General features: G+C 45.1%; 1 protein-coding gene and 1 non-coding gene across 4 annotated transcripts; both read left to right on the top strand.

Annotated features, from left to right (window-relative positions):
* Positions 1-1,515: 1,515 nt before the first annotated feature.
* On the top strand, positions 1,516-17,161 carry LOC138440904 (zinc finger protein 177-like). Of its 3 annotated transcripts, none has more exons than XM_069590988.1 (7): positions 1,516-1,773; positions 5,172-5,258; positions 9,705-9,793; positions 10,354-10,480; positions 11,931-12,014; positions 13,165-13,247; positions 13,982-17,161. In XM_069590988.1, the coding sequence occupies exons 4-7, from the start codon at positions 10,447-10,449 to the stop codon at positions 14,270-14,272; spliced, it is 492 nt and encodes a 163-aa protein (XP_069447089.1). In that variant the 5' UTR covers positions 1,516-1,773; positions 5,172-5,258; positions 9,705-9,793; positions 10,354-10,446; the 3' UTR covers positions 14,273-17,161. The 3 variants fall into 3 exon arrangements, with proteins under 3 accessions (XP_069447089.1, XP_069447088.1, XP_069447091.1); XM_069590987.1 differs by having other exon boundaries at positions 10,277-10,480; XM_069590990.1 differs by lacking the exon at positions 5,172-5,258 and having other exon boundaries at positions 1,547-1,773.
* TRNAE-UUC (transfer RNA glutamic acid (anticodon UUC)) lies at positions 8,097-8,168 on the top strand. Its single transcript has one exon. It is a non-coding gene; the product is annotated as a tRNA-Glu (tRNA).
* Positions 17,162-18,406: the final 1,245 nt, after the last annotated feature.

The raw sequence follows: 18,406 nt of genomic DNA, 5'->3' as shown, positions 1-18,406 counted from the left end.
GATAGTGTAAAAAGCAGATATGTCACTTTGCCTATAAAGATATCATCAAAGCTATGGTACAGATGTGACAGGTGGACCATAAAGAAGGCTGAGCACTGAAGAATTGATGCTTTTGAACTGTGGTGCTGGAGAAGACTCTTGAGAGTCCCTTGGACAGCAAGGAGATCAATTCAAACCAGTCAATCCTAAAGGAAATCAACCCTGAATATTCATGGGAAGGACTGATTGCTGAAGCTCCAATATTTTGGCCACCTGATGCAAAGAGCTAACTCATTGGAAAAGACCCCGGTACTGGGAAAGATTGAAGGCAGGAGGAGAAGGGGGCAACAGAGGATGAGAGGGTGAGAGGGATGGATGGCATCACCAAGTCAGTGGACAAACTCCAGTGAGATAGTGAAGGAAAGGGAAGCCTGGTGTGCTGCCAGTCCACAGGGTTGCAAAGAGTCAGATACGACTGAGCGACTGAACAAGTCTCAAGATTAATATACAAATGTAAGACAAATTCTTCCCACGTGCCGCTAGTGGTAAAGAAACCAGCTGCCAATGCAGGAGACTTAAGAGTTGCGGGTTCGATCCCTGAGTGGGGACGATTCCCTGGCTGAAGGCATGGCAATCCACTCCAGTATTCTTGCCTGGAGAATCTCATGGAGAGAGGAGCCTGACGGGCTACAGTCCATAGGGTCGCAACGAATCGGACACTACTGAAGTTATTTAACACATAGGTTCAAAGATAAGAATAGAAATAAAAAACTCAAGAGGGTTCTATTAATTATCCACTGCGGCATAACAAACCACTGGCAAACTTAGTATCCCTTTGTGAAAGGAGGTACTAAGGAGTTGCTAGAGCTGGGAGAAAAGCATTCTCAGAGACTCCCACAGCCTGGCGGCTCCCAGGTGTGCTCGAGGACCGGTCCAACACCCTGGTCCCCCGCCCCGCCCGAGCCTCCCGCCTGGCCCCGCCCCCAAGATCCCTATTGGAGTCTGCCCCGCGGGGCCCCGCGGCTCCAGTGAGAGGATACTGGGACTCCCCGGCCCCGAGGCTAGGAGATGCTGTGGCCGCCACTCTCGCCGCCTCAGGGGCTACTAGGTCGGCCCCCGAGTCTTCCCCTTCTAAGGAAATGCAGTGGGCGTCTCTAGAGCCGCCATCCTTAACGAAACCGCGCCACTGCTTTCCCAGCGATCTGCCTCCAGCCCCGAGGAGTAGGTCCGTGTGAGGCCCCGCCTTTTGGGGGCGGGGACTCGGCGAGGGCGGGGAGAAGGTGCTTGTGAGGTGGGGTCTTGGTAAGGACCTGGAGATGGGGCTCGGGAGGCAGGTGACGGTGCTCGCGGAGCAAGGTCTTGAGAAGGGCGGGAAGATAGGCCGTGGGGGCGGGATCTAGGCAGGGGCAGGGGCGTAGGATCCAAGGGGCAGGGTCTGGGCGCGGAGACCAGGATCAGGGGGGCGGGGTCTCGGCGTGGACGTGGACTTCTGGGAGGCGGGGCATAGGGGGCGGGGCGTGGGACTCCAAGGGGCGGGGTCTGAAAGAGGGTGTGGCCTTATGCCTCCGGAGGTGGGGATTCGAGCGACTGGGAATCCCGCTGGCTTTGACCTTCCGTCCTCGTGTCATTCGGTTCTCGTGATCTGGCCGTTTCGTCCGTTTTTCCAGCGAGAGGCGCCGGTGAAAAAAATGTTTTGTGTGTGCCACTGAAATTTAATCGAGTCCCTTTCTGCCTTCCTTGTACAAGAGAATTTTACTTGTACAAGAGACTTTTGCTTTCGTGAGCGGCATTGAGGTGAGGTTAAGATGAACTCTTTTTCAACTTTTATTTATGTTTGACAAATTCGTTTGGGAAAATAATTTCAGGATTCTAGGGTGAGTGTAAGTAAGCAAGTGTAATAAAGAAAACGAAGGAGAAAAAGTGAAAACGTAAATACAGGTCTTAAAGTAAGATTATTCAGGTCTTTACATCCAGTCAGCTCCAACTTTCCTCCAGTGTCTGTGATTGCTGCTGAGTTTAAAAATATAGGGATCTCTTAATATTGATATTATTAAAAGGGATTTTGGTGTCGTATATTTGCAGTGAAAGCGTGACAAGAACCCAAAGTGAAATACATGAAATTGTATTTCATAAAAACAAAAGGGTTCTTCAGTAAAAGGGAGGAAGCAGCTTTCCTAATATTAGTAGAAGAAAATCGAATTTAGTAGCCTTAAAGGAGATGTGTTTTGACCAAGTGAGTTTTTTCTTTTTTTCTTTTCAGTGAAGTTAAAAACTCATGGGTGAGAAATTAAAGGAAAAATGATTCTGGAGGAAATTGAGCAACACCAGTTCCTTGTTTCTGAAAATACTTCTCACACCTTGTTCAGTCGCTAAGTTGTGTCTGACTCTGTGACCCCATTGCCTGCCTTACCTTTTCTTAAATAACATGAGTGGTTTATATTGCGATTAGGCATATAAATTAATTCCAGTGTTGATATTTGTACTGTATCTGTTATTGGATGTGTGCACCTTCTCAGTCTAGCTGTAACTGAACATTGTCCAGGGTACTCAACAAAACTCACTGGGTGCTGAGTGTGACCCAAACCTAAGTCAATGCATAGGCACCAGAGAAATAAAAAATGGACACACTGCTGTCTCCACCGAGTAGGCTATTTAGAGGACAAACAGATGTGAAACTGATATGAAGGCCTGAAATGGACAGATGAGCTTAATTATATGGACAAGCAGGGAAGAAGGCTTGGTATTAGGAGGCACTGATGTTTAAGAACTGAAAGATAAGTAGGACAGAGCTGGGCAGAGGCTGTGGAAGAAGGGGGTCTGAGAGGTGGAAGAAAGTTCAGAATCCCAGAAGCAGGACAGAGCCTGGTGTATTCCTTGAATGAAGGAAAGAGAGACCTGACCTGGAAGGGCAGAGAGTGATGAGAAAAGGAGGCAGTGTTACCTGAATTGTGGGTTCACCTCTTGGTGGGTGTCTAGCCAAATGACATAACCAAACCAAAGAGCAGAAGAGGTAAGGATTTATTACCTGCAGCAAGTAAGGAGGACACTGGGATCTTTCCCAAAGCAATGACTCCTTGAACAGCAAAACTGGGGTAGTTTTAAGCTAAGGTACATTCATACTCATGAAAGGGGTTGAGCAGAAGAATTCAGTATGGAATTGGGTAGAGGTTGCGATTTGTCCTTATGCAATTTTTAACACTAGTTATCTTCCATCTGTAGTTGTTTGTGGCTGCAATCTCATGCCTGCTACTTTCTGGATAAGAGTTCTAACTGTAGAGAGAGGTGAGAAGGAATAATTTTTGGTATATGTAGAAAGGGGAAGTGAATATTTCTAAAAGAAACAGTGCTCTGCTTGTCAAAGTAAATATTGCAGTTTAAAACAGAAACAAACTGAAAATGTTACATGCGTGTATCTTTGGTTCTATGCCAAGTTGAAACATCATTTTGCATGGTAGTGTTACTTTTTAAATTTTTAAAAAATAAAGATGAAAAGCTATTTATTTTTAATAGTTTATTTATGTATTATTTGGCTGCACCAGGTCTTAGTTGCAGTATACGGGATCTAGGTCCCCCGACCAGGAGCAGAATTCAGAGTTCCCTAGTGGCTCAGACGGTAGAGTCTGCCTACAGTGTGGGAGACCCGGGTTCGATCCCTGGGTGGGGAAGATCCTCTGGAGAAGGAAATGGCAACCCACTCCAGTATTCATTCTTACCTGGAAAATCTCATGGGAGGAGCCTGGTAGGCTACAGTCCATGGGGTCGCAGAGTTGGACATGACTGAGCCACTTCACTTCACTGATAACACCGAATCTTAGCCACTGGACCACCAGGAAAGTCCCTAGTATTATTTTCTTTAAACAATTAGTCAAAACACATTTTATTTCAGCTAAGCTTGCCTGGTGGCTCAGATGGTAAAGAATCTGCCAGCAATGCAGGACATGCGGGTTTGATTCCTGGATTGGGAAGATCCCCTGCAGGAGGGAATGGCAACCCACCCCAGTATTCCTGCCTGGAGAATTCCATAGACAGAGGAGCCTGGCGGGCTACAGTCCATGGGGTCACAAAGAGTTGGACACAACTGAGGGACTAACACTTTCACTTTTCACAACTTCTATGAAGTAGGAATAGTGGAGAGAATATTTATATTATTGAAATAAACTGAATATGAAAAAATTTAAGTAATTCAGGAAACTGTAGAGTAAAAATATCAACATTTCCCTTCATATTTCCCCTGCCAAATGTCCATGAAACAGTGTTGTACTCTTCTCCAGAGGGTCCCAGTGTTACCTATCTCAGTAGGCCTTTGCAGTTTTTTTTTTTTTTTACAAATTGTAGTAAATGATATATAACATAAAAATTTCCTTTTAACTTTTTTTTAATGTAAACCACTTTTAAAAAATTTATTGAATTTGTTACAATATTGCTTCTGTCTTTTGGTTGTTTGGCCCCAAGGCATATGGGATGTTATTAACTCTCACCCAGGGATCCAGCCCTCACCCCCTGCATTGGAAGGTGAAGTCTTAATCACTGGACCAGCAGGGAAATCCAAGTTTTTAACCTTCTTTGAGGGTACTTTTCAGTAGCATTAAGTGTATTCACATTGTTGTGCAGTCAGCACCACCATCCATCTCCAGAACTTTTTCATTTTCCCAAATGGAAACTGTACCCATTAAACTAACTCCCCAGAACCCTAACTTCCAGACCCTGGCACCCTCTGTTCTGCTTTCTTTCTCTGTAAAGTTGACCCTTACCTATGTACCTCGGATAAGTGGCATCATATGATATCCGTCCTTTTATGTCCAGCTTATTTCACTTAATATTTTCAAAATTCTTCCATGTTGTAGCACGTGTCAGAATTTCATTCCTTTATAAGGCTGAATGGCTTCCCTGGTAGCTCAGCTGGTAAAGAATCCACCTGTAATGCAGGAGACCCCAGTTCAATTCCTGGGTAGGGAAGATCCACTGGAGAAGGGATAGGCTACCTACTCCAGTATTGTTGGGCTTTCCTTGTAGCTCAGCTGGTAAAGAATCTGCTTGTAATGTGGGAGACCTGGGTTCAGTCCCTGGGTTGGGAAGATTCCCTGGAGAAGGGAAAAGCTTCCTACTCCAGTATTCTGGCTTAGAGAATTCCATGGGGTTGCAAAGAGTTGGACATGACTGAGCGACTTTTACTTTTCATATTCCACGGACAGAGAAGCCCGGCGGGCTACAGTCCATGGGGTCACAAAGAGTTGGACACGACTGAGCGACTAACACACAAGGCTGAATAATATTTCTTTGTAAGTATACACATGTTGCTTTGCCATTCATCTGTTGATGGACATGGGGGCTTTTTCTATCTTTCCTCTATTGTGAATGATGCAGCTATGAATATTCATGTGCACATATCTGTTTGAGTCTCTGCTTTCAGTTCTTTTGGATGTGTATACTATTGCTGGGTATACAGATCCAAAAGAATGGAAAAACTCGAATTGCTGGGTCTGTGTTAAGGTAGTTCTATAGTTTGGTTTTTGAGGAACCATCACACTTTTCAACAGTAGCTGCACATTTCACATTCCTACCAGCAATGCATAAATGTTCCAGTTTCTCCACATCCTCTCCAACAATTGTTAGTTTTTTTTTCTTTTGATAAGAGCCATCCTACTGTGTATGAAGTGATGTCTCATTATTTATTTATTTATTTTTGCCCCACCAGCCTGTGGGATCTTAGTTCCCTGACCTGGGATCCAACCCATGCCCCCTGGAAGCGTGGAGTCTTAACCACCGGATTGCCAGGAAAGTCCCTCAATATGGTTCATGTTTGCATTTCTCTAATGATTAGTGATGTCAAGCATCTTTTCATGTGCTTATTGGCCATTTATGTATTTTCTTTGGAGAAGTATTCATTGAAGGCTTTTTCCTGACAGTCATTTTAAACACGTACATATATTTTATAAGCTTCCCAGATGGCGCAGGGGTAAAGAATACACCTGCAGTGCAGGGGTTGAAGGTTTGCAATGCAGGAGACTTGGGTTTGATCCCTGGATTGGGAAGATCCCCTGGAGGAGGGGATGGCAACCCACTTCAGTATTCCTGCCTGGAGAATTCCATGGACAGAGGAGCCTGGCGGGCTACAGTCCTTGGGGTTGCAAGGAGTTGGACGTGGCTGAGCCACTGAGCATACACATATATTATAGATTATGTAAACGTATTTAATACTTCAAGATCTGTGTCAGTTTTTTGGTTTTAAAAGCCATAATCATATCCCACATACAAATATCTGGTCATTCTTTAGCCCCTTGCTATACTCTAATGGATATTTTGGTTAGTTCCGGTTTTTACCCATTATAAACAGTTTGTACAGTAGTAAACAAGCTTGAATACACACACATCTGTTTATCTGTCTATATCTGCACAGTTGCCAAGGTTCTCTTAGCTACAGTCCTGCAAGTTGCTAGTTGAAGGCATGGGGATATTTAAAATTTTTATACACATAAATTCAAATTATCCCCAGCACAGTCCCAACTGCCACGGGTCCCTGGTCATCTTTGTCATTTGTGGCAAAGACAATTTTTTCTACTGGGTACTGAGGGCAGGTGGCTGCCTGAACCTGGAGCCCAGATAAGACATCCCTGGAGCACTATCCTGGTGGTCCAGTGGCTAAGACTCCATGCTTCCAACCCAGGGGGTCTGGGTTTGATCCCTGGTCAGGGAATTAGACCCCACATGCTGCAACTTAGAGCCAGTGTAGGCCCTCCCCCACTCCCCCCCAAAAAGAGACATCCCCTGAAGCCCTCTCTCAGTCTGCTGGTCCACCATATTTTGATATTATTCTCCTCAACCCCTGTCACTCCCACAAGCCTAAGAACAGGCCTTGATATCCCTCTTGCAAAAACAAAAAACAACAAAAAAAACCCCTCTGCTGTATCAAGCCTCTCTCCGAGGGAGTCTGCCTTGTAGGGGTGGCCCTGCCCCAAGAAGAAATTTCCTTTACCTTCCTGAAACCTCCAGCTGACAACAGCCCCCGCCTCTTTTGCCAAGGAGCAGGGAGAGCAAGTCAGAATGAATAAATGCCCCTCACCCTCTGTCCTCCCAAGTTCACTAGTGCCTGAGCTTTCTGGGGTGTATGTGTGGGGTGTATGCTCAGTTGTGTTTGACTCTGCGACCCCATGGACTGTAGCCTGCCAGACTCCCCTGTCCATGGGATTCTTCAGGCAAGAACCTTGGAGTGGGTTCCCATTACCCCCTCCAGGGGATCTTCCCAACCCAGAGATTGAACCCAAGTCTCTTGCATCTCTGGATTCTTTACCACTGCGCCACCTGGGATAACCCTTTTAAATTTGATGGGAAAATATGCTATTTGTTAAATACACTATGCATATGTGTGTGTAAAGTATATGTGATATATACATATTAATTTTCACATGTTATACATGCATATATTTTTGCCTCTGCCAAACCTCACCTTGAACAAACTTGCTTCTCCATCTTTCCCTCTCAAGTAGTGGTCATCTCTTAGCCAGTGTACTAATATTGTAAGGAGAGACTTGCTATAGGCTAAAACCTCCCATCCTAGGGTCAGGCATTTTTTTTTTTCTTTTTGGCTGCACAATGCAGCATGTGGGATTTATGTTCCCAGACAGGGTTGAACTTGTGCCCCTTGCATTGGAAGTTTGGAGTCTTAACCACAAGGCTGCCAGGGAAATCCCAGGTCAGGCTTTCTTTGATAGGAAAGAATAAACAAGGCTGAGAAGTGGGATGACTGGTGGGGTGGTAGGGTCGTTTGTCAGGGTGGACAGCTGGTTTCCAGGTTCATGGGTGGGTCAAAGTTCAATGACCCAGGAGAGTTGTGGTTGAGGGATGGGGAGAAGCCTGATTGAAGCTTGGTGAAGTTTTGTCCAGGCTGTTCAAGGGGGACAGACAGTTCAGCTACTCATTCACAAGACAGATATTGGGAATTGGGATAGCCTCTGCCTGGCCTTGTCCTAGGTAAACAGAGGGGTCATCCTTGGGTCTTACCTGAGTTGTGTGGGGAAGGGTGTTTCATTGCAGGGCACAAAGAGTTGGAGGGGCGGTTCTTACCCATCACTGTTTTCTAGGACCACAGGGCTCAGGTATAAAGTTCAGTTGTTGGTAATTCTCTGGTTGTCCAGTGGTTAGGACTCAGCACTTTCACTGCTGGGGCCCAGGTTCAATCCCTGGTCGGGGAACTAAGATCCTGCAAGCTGTGCCTTCCTCCCTTCCTCACCTCCAAAAGTTCAACATTGTGAGTATAAAGAATCCTGTGATCCTTCCTTGGTTTCTTTACCTTCTCCCATTGGCCGAGGGTCTCCCCCAGCCCCGCTTCCACCCCAGTTGAATTCCTTAGCAAATCCTTTGGTGTTTCCTCTGATATGTATACCATACTAGTGACTTAGAATAGTCTCTGCTGCTCCTGGAGTCTTCCAAGGCATTCTGGGCCCTGCCACTGCTGCTTACCAGCCCACTGCTTCTATTTCTGCCCTCCCTAGTTCTGTCCTGTGAACAGTGGTCAATATGATCTTAAAAAAATAAAAATAGGAACAGAACACTCTTGGTGCCAAATTCTTCCGCTAAGCTAGTCATGGGGTATAAATCCACATGTCCCTTTGCCCTGGTCTTTTATTATTATTTATTTACTTTTGGCTGCACTGGGTCTCTGTTGCTGAGGTGCTTTTCTCTAGTTGGAGGTGAGTGGCGGGGCAGGGGGGGCACGGGGTGGCTACTCTCAGTTAACGTTGCATGGACATCTAATTGCCATGGCTTCTCTTGTTGTGGAGCACGGGCTTAGTTGCCCTGCAGCATGTGGAATCTTCCTGGACCAGGGATCAAACCCGTGTCCCCTGCGGTGGCAGGAGGAGTCTTAACCACTGGACCACCAAGGAGGTCCATCCTTTGCCCTGGTCTTGACTCAGCTCCTGGTCCCTCTGCTCCTTCAGTTTTCCTCCCCAGACACTCCAATCACCAAGCTCTAGCCACTCCCACATGGGCTTTCTTTCCCCTTGAGCCCCCTCCCAGAGCTAGATCGTGCCCTAGCCAGTATTTTGAGACCCTCTTCCTCCAGGGCTTCCAAAGGCCAGGACAAGGTGAGAGTGGAGCCCCAGGAGCCCCTGGGTCCCAGGATCAGTGCTTTTTAAGGTTTTGGATATTTGGAGGATAATATTGTATTATTGCTTGCTTCCTTCCTTCCCCCCTCATCCCTTTTTTTTTTTTTTTTGGCTGTGCCTGACCAAGGATAGCACCCTGGCCCCCTGCACTGGGAGTGCAGGGTCTTAACCCCTGGACTCCCAGGGACATCCTGTTCCTTTTTCTTTCTTTTTTTCCCCCCTTGCCAAGTGGCTTGTGGAATCTTTGTTCCCCCACCAGGGATTCAACCTGGGCCCTTGGCAGTAAAAGCCTGGAGTCCTAGCCACTGGATCACCAGGGCATTGCCCTCCTTGTTTTCGCTTTGTAAACTTGGACAATTGACTTGCAAAACTGTTCTGAAACTTGATTACCCACAGTAGTCACGGGAGATTACTAGGCTTCCCCCGGGTGGCAAGGTCCACAGGCCTCTTTTCTAATTGTGAGAGAGACAGGGCCTCCCTGGCCTTTTAGGAAACCCGCCTGAAGGCAGGTGGGTGGGCTTGCCTTTGCTTCATTCAGGGTCGTGTGAAGCAGTGTCCAGGCTTGGGTGGAGTGGAATCTAGGCTTGGCCTCTTTCTCACGGCATCTCCCTTGTCCTCCAGCTGTGCCTGCTCAGGACCCCACCTGTCACCAGGAGGGGAACCTGGAGGAAGAGGCAATGGCTGCAGAGCTGCCAACAGCCTAGTCAGAGGTAACTGGAAATCCCCTTCCATCCAACATGGCATCTCCCTTCCTTGAGGGTGGGTGGTCTGGAGCCTTAAACCCCACCGGGATTTGTCCCTACTCTTGCCTCAGTATTTATGAATTTTTCTCGGTATAGTCACTTCTGCGCTATGACAGAAAACCAAGAAAATCTATGAGACCACTTTGTTTCGGGAACTCTTGGGAACATCACTCATTCATTTATCTAAATGAAAAAAAAAATTTGTCACTTTATTTATTTAAAAATAATTTATATTGGAGTATAGTTGCTCTAACTCATTCGTTTACCAAGTATTCTTCCAGGACCTTGGGGAGCTCAGGGCTGGGTGTTACTTGACTGAGGGGATCCAGGCAGAATGGGTTCACAGACTAGCTGGAGAGAAGTTCAACTGTGTGTTGAAGAATTAACATATCGATGGGGCTACATGGGGCTGCTGAGGTCAAGTTCACCTTTCTGTCTGAACTTCCCAAGCCTCAGTCATCTGGCTGCATCTTCCTGATGCCCTGGCCTCCTGGGACACTGATGGAGATGAGCCTGTAATGTTTCAGGACCCAGTAACTTTTGAGGAAGTGTCGGTGGACTTCTCCCAGGATGAGTGGGCCCAGCTGGCCCCCGCTCAAAAAATCCTATACCAAGATGTGATGCTGGAGAACTACAGGGACCTGACTTCTGTGGGTGAGTGTGGTTGGCCACCTCTCTTTGTTAGTAGATTTTGTTTGTTTTTGTTTTTTTTTTTTTTCAGAGCTATCAGTGGTTTAACGATGGGGGAGTTTACACGTCTGAAGCAAGGTCCTGGAGCAACACCCCACCATATGTACACAATGGGCAGGATGTCATTCCTAGTTTTTTTTTTTAAGCAGATTTATTATTTTTAAAAACTATTTATTTATTTTATTTTTTTGGCTGCACTGGGTCTTTGTTGCTACGTGTGGGTTTTCTCTAGTTTCAGCGAGCGGGGGCTACTCTTCATTGCAGTTCACAGGCTTCTTATTGTGATGGCGTCTCTTGTTGTAGAGCACAGGCTCTAGGGCGCAAGGACTCAGTAGTTGTACCGCACAGGCTTAGTTGCCCCTCAGCATGTAGAATCTTCCTGGAGCAGGGATCAAACCCATGTCCCATGCATTGGCAGGTGGCTTCTTATCCACTGTACCACCAGGGAAGTGCCATTCATAGGTTTTTGCTGCAAACCTTTCTCAAGCACCTGCTGTGTTGCAGGAACTATTCTTGCTCTTGGGAGGAGCATGTGGCCCATCCTTAAGAAGTGATATTATAAGGACTTCGCTGGCAGTCCGGTAATTAGGGCTGGACACTTCCCCTCTGGAAGGGAAATAGGTTTGATCCTTGGTTGGGGAACTAAGCTCCTGCAAGCTTTGCAGCATAGCCAAAAAAAAAAAAAAAAGTGACTGTGTAGAATGGGGGTGAGTACTCTTTTTGTTAAGGGGCCAGGGAGTAAATATTTTCAGCTCAGTGGACCCTGGGTCTCTGTTGCAACTGCTGAATGCTGTCACTATGGTGCTGAAGCCACCGCAGATGACATATAAACAAATAGGCAGGGCTGTGTTCCAATACAACTTGACTTACAGAAGCAGGTGGCTAATGCCTGGGCTGCAGTCACTAGCCCCTAGTCTCCTGTCTTCCTTTTGAGAGTGAACATTTATTCATTATAGCAACCTGATTTTCTTCATGATCGGAAGCTTTCATGCCCCTTATGTGTGTCTCTGAGCTTGGGTCTGAGGATCCCTGATCCCTGGAGGGCATGATGTGAGACAGAGTTTTGGGTCTTGGGTTATCACGTTAGGCTTTCCAGGTGCCTCAGTGGTGAAGAATCCGCCTGCCACTGCAGGAGATGCAGGTTTGATCCCTGGTCTGGGAAGATCCCTGGAGAAGGAAATGGAAACCCACTCCAGTATTCCTGACTGGGAAATCCCATGGACTGAGAAGCGTGATGGGCTACAATCCATGGGGTCACAAGGAGTGGGACATGACTGAGCGACTGAACAACAACCATCATTGTGTTACTGCTCATGGGGCCACACGTGCTGAAACTGTTGGCCCTAGCCTGGGCGGAGTTTCCATGTTGACCCTGCACACTCCCTCACCTCATGTGTCTTTCCCCATGTGCCAGGGTATCATCTCCGCAAGCCCCGCCTGCTCACCCAGGAGGAGCTGAGAACCCGGAAGAGGAGACTTCTCCAAGACACCTGTGCAGGTGAGCCCTGGGGAAAAGGAGCCCCTTTACAAAGTTTCTCAAAGGTCATTTTTGTCTGAGAAATTGTGTCCAGCCACTTGGGGTGAATTTCCTCTCGAAACTTCTGCTTTCCTTCCTCTCCTTCCCTTCTCTCTTTTCTCTCCCACTTTTTTTTTTAAAATTAAAGTATAGCTGATTTACAATGGTGGATACATTTCAGATATACAGCAGAGTGATTCGGTCATGCATATATATTGTTTTAGTAGCTAAATCATGGCCACCTCTTTGTGACCCATGGACTTAGTCCACCAGCCATATGTGTATTAATATATATGTATATAGGGTGTCCTGGGGGCTCAGTGGTAGAGTTCTATCCCTGGGTTGGGAAGATCCCCTGGAGAAGGAAATGACAACCCAGTCCAGTATTCTTGCCTGGGAAATCTCATGGACAGAGGAGCCTGCTGGGCTACATAGTCCATGGGGTCGCAAAGAACTGGACATGATTTAGCGACTAAACAATGACATTTCTGTATATATTCTTTTTTTTTTTTGTTTGATTATTTTCCATTGTAGGTTATTACAAGATTTGAACATAATCCTTGCTGTTTCTAGCACTTTTGCTCTAAGAATAAGCTCTGTCCTGCTTTCTCTCTTTTTTTTTTTTTTAAATTTGTTTTTATTGGAGTCTAGGTGATTTACAATGCTGTGTTAGTTTTAGGTATTCAGCAATACCTAACTAGTTAGGCACTAGTTATGCATACACATATATCCATCCTTTCTTAAGTTCTTTTCCCATATAGGCCATTACAGAGTACTGAGTACTGCTTCCTCTTTCCAGAACATTCCCAGGTATGCTATTTGCCCATTTTCCCACTGTCCTCAAAGTTTGCTTGCCCTCTTTTAGACTATTAGCAGTTGTCTCATTCTTAACAGAATTGTTCCCTGGCCTATCACTTGCCATTTTCACCCCTTGTTTGCGTCCTTGTCAAATTCTATACCTTGCTGAAATCCTAAGTCTGTCTTTAACTGCTGGTGCTTTCTTCCCTGTCACATTGACTGAGAAGAGTCAGTATATGAAAGAAAAACTCCATGGGTCTCTGTTTGTTATTTTGTGTTATCTAACCATTTATTTCTCCATGAACTTAAACGTTTTTTATTCTGATCATTTCAGACCAGAATTCTCAGCTTAAAACCAAAGAGACCACGGCTGAGAGGAATAAAGTTTGGGAAAAACCATTTACCGGCAGGAAAGGGGTAAGGCTCCTGAGGGCTCATTGCTAGTTCTCTGCAGGAGGAAATTGCCATGAGACAGACAAACAGCACAACAACCTGGGGAGACACGAGGGGCCAGTAGCCTTCACCTAAGATAAGTCATGTCTCAGGAGAGAGTCTTGGAGTGCCATGAATTTGGGTAATATCCTAAACTGATTTCAATAGTGATTCATATAGAGAGAGATCCCACAAGTAAGCAGGTCCATATATATGGCTTAGAATTGAATTTTTCTTTTACATAACTATCAGAAAAAAAAAAGCCTATATATAAGAAGTCTTATGAATGCAGCCATGATGGAACCTTATGGTAGAGCATTCCCTGTATTTACCTGGTGGCTCAGATGGTAAAGAATCTTCCTGCAATGCAGGTGACCCAGGTTCAATACCTGGGTTGGGAACATCCCCTGGAGAAGGGAATGGCTCCCACTCCAGTATTCTTGCCTGGAGAATTCCATGGACAGAGGAGCCTGGCAGGGCTACAGTCCATGGGGTCACAAAGAGTTGGACGCAACCGAGCAACTAAACACTTTCACTTCATTCTCTACTCAATTTGAACTCAGACAGGGCAGAAGCACTGCAGGTGCTCTGAAAATGGTAGCAATTTCTAAGGTAGGAATTTGCTTTCTTTACACCACACACTTCCTATGGGGAAGAATTCCCATGAGTGCAATGAAAGCGAGAAAGTCTTTAGTTACTGCTTATCTCTTCATTGACAGGCACCAACTCAACCTAGAAAGAAGTCCCATGAACACAGTCTGTGTGGAAAAGCCATCAGAAGGAATCCTGACCTGAGTACTAAGAGGAATTACACAGGCGTGAAACGCGATGAACGTAAAGAATGTGGGGAAGCATTTAGTTATCCTTCCTTCCTTGGCGTCCATGTGCGATCCCATGCTGGTGAGAAAACCTGCAAATGTTCTCAGTGTGAGAAGGCTTTCAGTTGCAACTCCTCTCTCGGGCCACACGCGCGAGCTCATCCTGGAGAGGAACTGTGTAAGTGTAGCTAGTGTGGGCAGATCTTCAGCTCTACCTCGAGCCTCGCTGTACCCAAGAGGACGCACACTTGGGAGAAGCTGTATGAATGCAGTGACTGTGGGAAGGCCTTCGTCAGGAGCAGTGATGTGAGTAAGTGTGTAAGAGAGTACACACGGGGGAGAAACGCCACCAGGGCAGTGACTGCGGCAAAACCTCTAGCAGAAAGTTCTTTTTGATGGCACACATGAGGACCCATACTGGGGAGAAGCCCTACCCATTCAGTGACTGCAGAAAAGCCTTCCATAGGAGCTCTAAGGCGACTGCCCACAAGAGGCTACATGCAAGAGGGAAGATGTAGCAGTGTCGGAAGCTCTCCAATCATCATTCATCATGTAGGAAACACGTGAGGATGCATGCTGAAGACAAGTCTGGGAGTGGAAGCAGAGAAAGGCTCATCGATCCCACAGGAGAGCAACTCTGTGAATAGCTTTAGTGTGGGGGGAAGCCTGCTGGGGCTTAAACTACTGCACAAGGAAATTCAGAGTGGCAGAGAAAATATATAAACGTGAAGAATGTGGGCTGGCTTTTATTAGGTCCTATCTTGAAGCTGGAAATTGAGCTCATTAATTTTCAGTCTGTGTTTTTGAATTTAAGCAGTTAAGGCCATAGATATCCTGCTAAATACCCCATTTGGCTACATTACATGTGTGTGTGCTCAGTCATGAAGCTGTGTCTGACTCTTTGCCACCCTAGGACTGTAGCCCTCCAGGTTCCTCTGTTCATGGGATTTTCCAGACAAAAATACTGGAGTGGATTGCTATTTCCTCCTCCAGGGGATCTTCCTGACCCAGGGATCAAACCTGCGTCTCCTGGATTGGCAGGTAGAGTCTTCACCACTGAGCCACCAGTTGAACCCGCACATGGGTTTTGAGCTAAGGTTTTTAAAACTTTGGTTCTAAGTATCATCTGATATATCTATTAGACCTGTTTTAACTCACAGTGTCGCTTTACTTTTTAAGCCTATCAAAATACTACTTCACTTGAATTTCATCCAAACTCTCTGCTGCCCCCCAATCCTCTAATATCCCTGTGTCTTCTGTGGTTTGGTAGGACACCCGGTGGTTCCTCAGGTATGTCGTTTCCTTTGTAACAAGTTGGTAAATCTGACTTTGTCAGACTATAGGTTTTGTCCCTGGTGGTCTTTGGCTGATTTGTGTTGGGACAATAATGTGTAGTCACGAATACACTCTACTAGTAATGAGAATATATTTAGATTCTCGTCTTCTACTAAAATGTTCCTAAAATGCCCTTCTAAAATGTCTTCTAAGATATTTTCCTATCCATTGTTGATTTTTATTTATGGTATCAGGTTTTGTTGTTCAGTCGCTAAGTCGAACACAATTTCTGTTCAAAGTTGGGAGATGAACTCCAGGAAATGGAATTTTATGCTGATTGTTGAACCCTAGTTTTTTAAACATCTCTGTTCATTTTATATCCCCTGTTTCCAAGACCAAGAAAAGAAATCTTTAAATGTATTTTTCATGCAGGCACCTGTTTCTCTGAATCTCTCTCTGGAGAATGATGTTTAATTTTATAATTCTGTCTGAAAACTTACCTTGCATGTAAAATGCACCATTTTAAAGGTACAGGTTGATGAAATTTGACCAGTGTGTAAACCCCTATAATCACCACCCGAATTAGGATATAAAACATTACCATCTTCCCAGAAAGAATAACATTGATTTTGCCCATCATTAACAAAGCTGTAAACTGTGGAAATTAAAATGCTTTTGTGTTCCATAATAAAAACAGCAATTTGACAGGGAAAAAAAAATTCCCTGGTGGAAGTTTCCAGTGGGTAGGACTCCATGCTTTACTGCAGGAGGTGCATGTTCTATCCCTATTTAGGGAACTTAAGATCCTGCAAGCTGCCTAGCAGCAAAAAAACAACAAAAACCCTCAAAAAACAACATGACTTTAAGCCTGTCAGTTTAACCTGAGCAGACAGCCTAGAAGCTGATTGCCTCATCACTCATGCCCGCATCACATGGCGTGATAGGCCAGTGTCCTTCTCAGTGCCCTAATCAAGAGCTTTGTATACAACTCTAAACACCTTAAAGCAGTTGCGTTGGGGGTTAATTTGCAGGGCAGATTTACTGTTCTAGATTAGGCCAGTCTGATGTATTTCTTTCTCAGCCCTTCAAAACAATAGGGTTTAAAAAAATTGTTTATTTAAATTTATTTATCTGGCTGTGCCACGTCTTCATTGTGATATGTGTGATCTAGTTCCCCAACCAGGGATCAAACCCAGGCTGCCTGCCTAGGGAGCACAGAGTCTTAACCCCTGGATCATCAGGGTAGTCTCCCCCCACCCCACACACACACACACTAGTGAAACTCTTTGTATTTTGTGCATATTTCTAAACCTACACTTTAAGACAGAGGTCTGCAAACTTTTTTGATAAATAGGGAGATATTAAATATTTTTGATTTGGTGGGCCAGATGATCTCTGTTACAACTACTCAGCTCTACCATGTGGCACAAAAGTGGCCACAGAAAATACATAAATAAACAGGTGTGGCTGTGTACCATCAAAACTATACAAAAACAGAAGCCAGGCTGGCTTATCCTTATCTTAAGGCAGAGGTTGCATTAAGAAAGAGGAAAAGGAGACTCATGCTTTCGAAAAGCACTGCACCTTATTGGCTTATTTATTAAGAAAAAAAACAACACATCAGAACTCTGAAGTGTGGACACTGGATCCTTAATATGTAAGAAATTGGGAATTTCCTGATGGTCCAGTCGTTAGGACTTGGTGGTTTCACTGCAGTGATTCCGCGTTCAGTCCCTGGTTGGGGAACTAAGATACCACAAGCTGAAAGGCCTGGCCAAAAGTTAAAAATACAAAAAAAAAAAAAAATTTCGATTGACAAATGTGATCTTGAGGGAAAAGGGGAACTAGGAAATGCAGCTTCCAAAGTTCAGAGAACACACATTGCTGGTGGGAACCTAAAATGGTGTTGGTCGTAACAGAAAACTACTTGACCCCCAAGAGAAATCAAAAGCTGTCCAAAGACTTGTACACAAGTGTTTATAACATGTGTCATGATAGCCAAAAAGAGAAAACCCCAAATTTCCCTTTGGGGAACTGGAGAATGGATAAATAAAATATAGTTCACTATACAATGAAATATTATTTGGCCATACAAATAAATGAAGTTTTTTTTTTTTCTTTTCATTTTTTTAACTGTGCCATGAAGCATGTGGGATCTTAGTTCCCCAGCTGGGGATAGAACTTGTGCAGTGGAAGCTTGGTGTCTTAACCACTTGACAACCAGGGAAGTCACAGAAAGGAATGAACCTTGCAAAACATGCTCAGTGAATGAAACCGGTCACAAAGGACCACAGACTGTACTGTCCCATTTATGTGACATATGCAGATTAGGCAGAGAAGTCATAGAAACATAAAGTAGGTCCATTTTTGCCTGGGCTGGTGGGGAGAACCCAATTAACTGTGCAGGCATGAGGGATCTTACTGGGGTAATGGAAATGTTCTAAAACTGGTTCATGCTGATAGTTGCACAATGTGATGAACGTAAAGTGAAGTCACTCAGTCGTGTCCGACTCTTTGCGACCCCATGGACTGTAGCCTACCAGGCTCCTCTGTCCATGGGATTTCCCAGGCAATAGTACTGAAGTGGATTGCCATTTCCTTCTCCAAGGGATCTTCCCAACCCAGGGATCGAACCCGGGTCTCCCACATTGTAGACAGACCACTAAAAATCATTTGAGCTGTACATTTCAAATGTGTGTTTTATAGTATGTAAGTGATACCCCACTAAAGTTGTTTTAAAAGGTTCTTCCATTGTGCATTCATTTTGGTAAACATAGGTACCATCTTCATCATGGCAGGATAGACCCATAATACTCAGCTTTGAAGTCATCCTTGTAATTGTGGCATTCCTTGGAGAGGACAGTCACCATCTGTTTTCTCAAATGCTGGCATTCAGTTGTTAATGAGTCTTTTTTAGACTGAATGACTGATCTAAAGAGTGCAACACTCTTTAACTCATTTATTGGGGTTCCGTTGGTGGTATTTATCCTGGCAGTGTCATCTTCTCTTTCAGGGTCTTCTTCCTTTTAACCCATAGTTTCCATGCTGCAC

The sequence above is a fragment of the Ovis canadensis genome, chromosome 5, assembly GCF_042477335.2.
Source record: "Ovis canadensis isolate MfBH-ARS-UI-01 breed Bighorn chromosome 5, ARS-UI_OviCan_v2, whole genome shotgun sequence".
Lineage (NCBI taxonomy): Eukaryota > Metazoa > Chordata > Mammalia > Artiodactyla > Bovidae > Ovis > Ovis canadensis.
The sequence above is the reverse complement of the archived record's forward strand: the minus strand, read 5'-3'. Positions and strand labels throughout refer to the sequence as shown.

Bases quoted from the DNA above. Each gene is read 5' to 3' on its own strand.
- LOC138440904 (XM_069590987.1), top strand. From the start codon at position 10,345: ATGTTTCAGGACCCAGTAACTTTTGAGGAAGTGTCGGTGGACTTCTCC. The intron at 10,481-11,930 runs GTGAGTGTGGTT...CCCATGTGCCAG, and splicing joins CAGGGACCTGACTTCTGTGG to GGTATCATCTCCGCAAGCCC. The intron at 12,015-13,164 runs GTGAGCCCTGGG...TGATCATTTCAG, and splicing joins TCTCCAAGACACCTGTGCAG to ACCAGAATTCTCAGCTTAAA.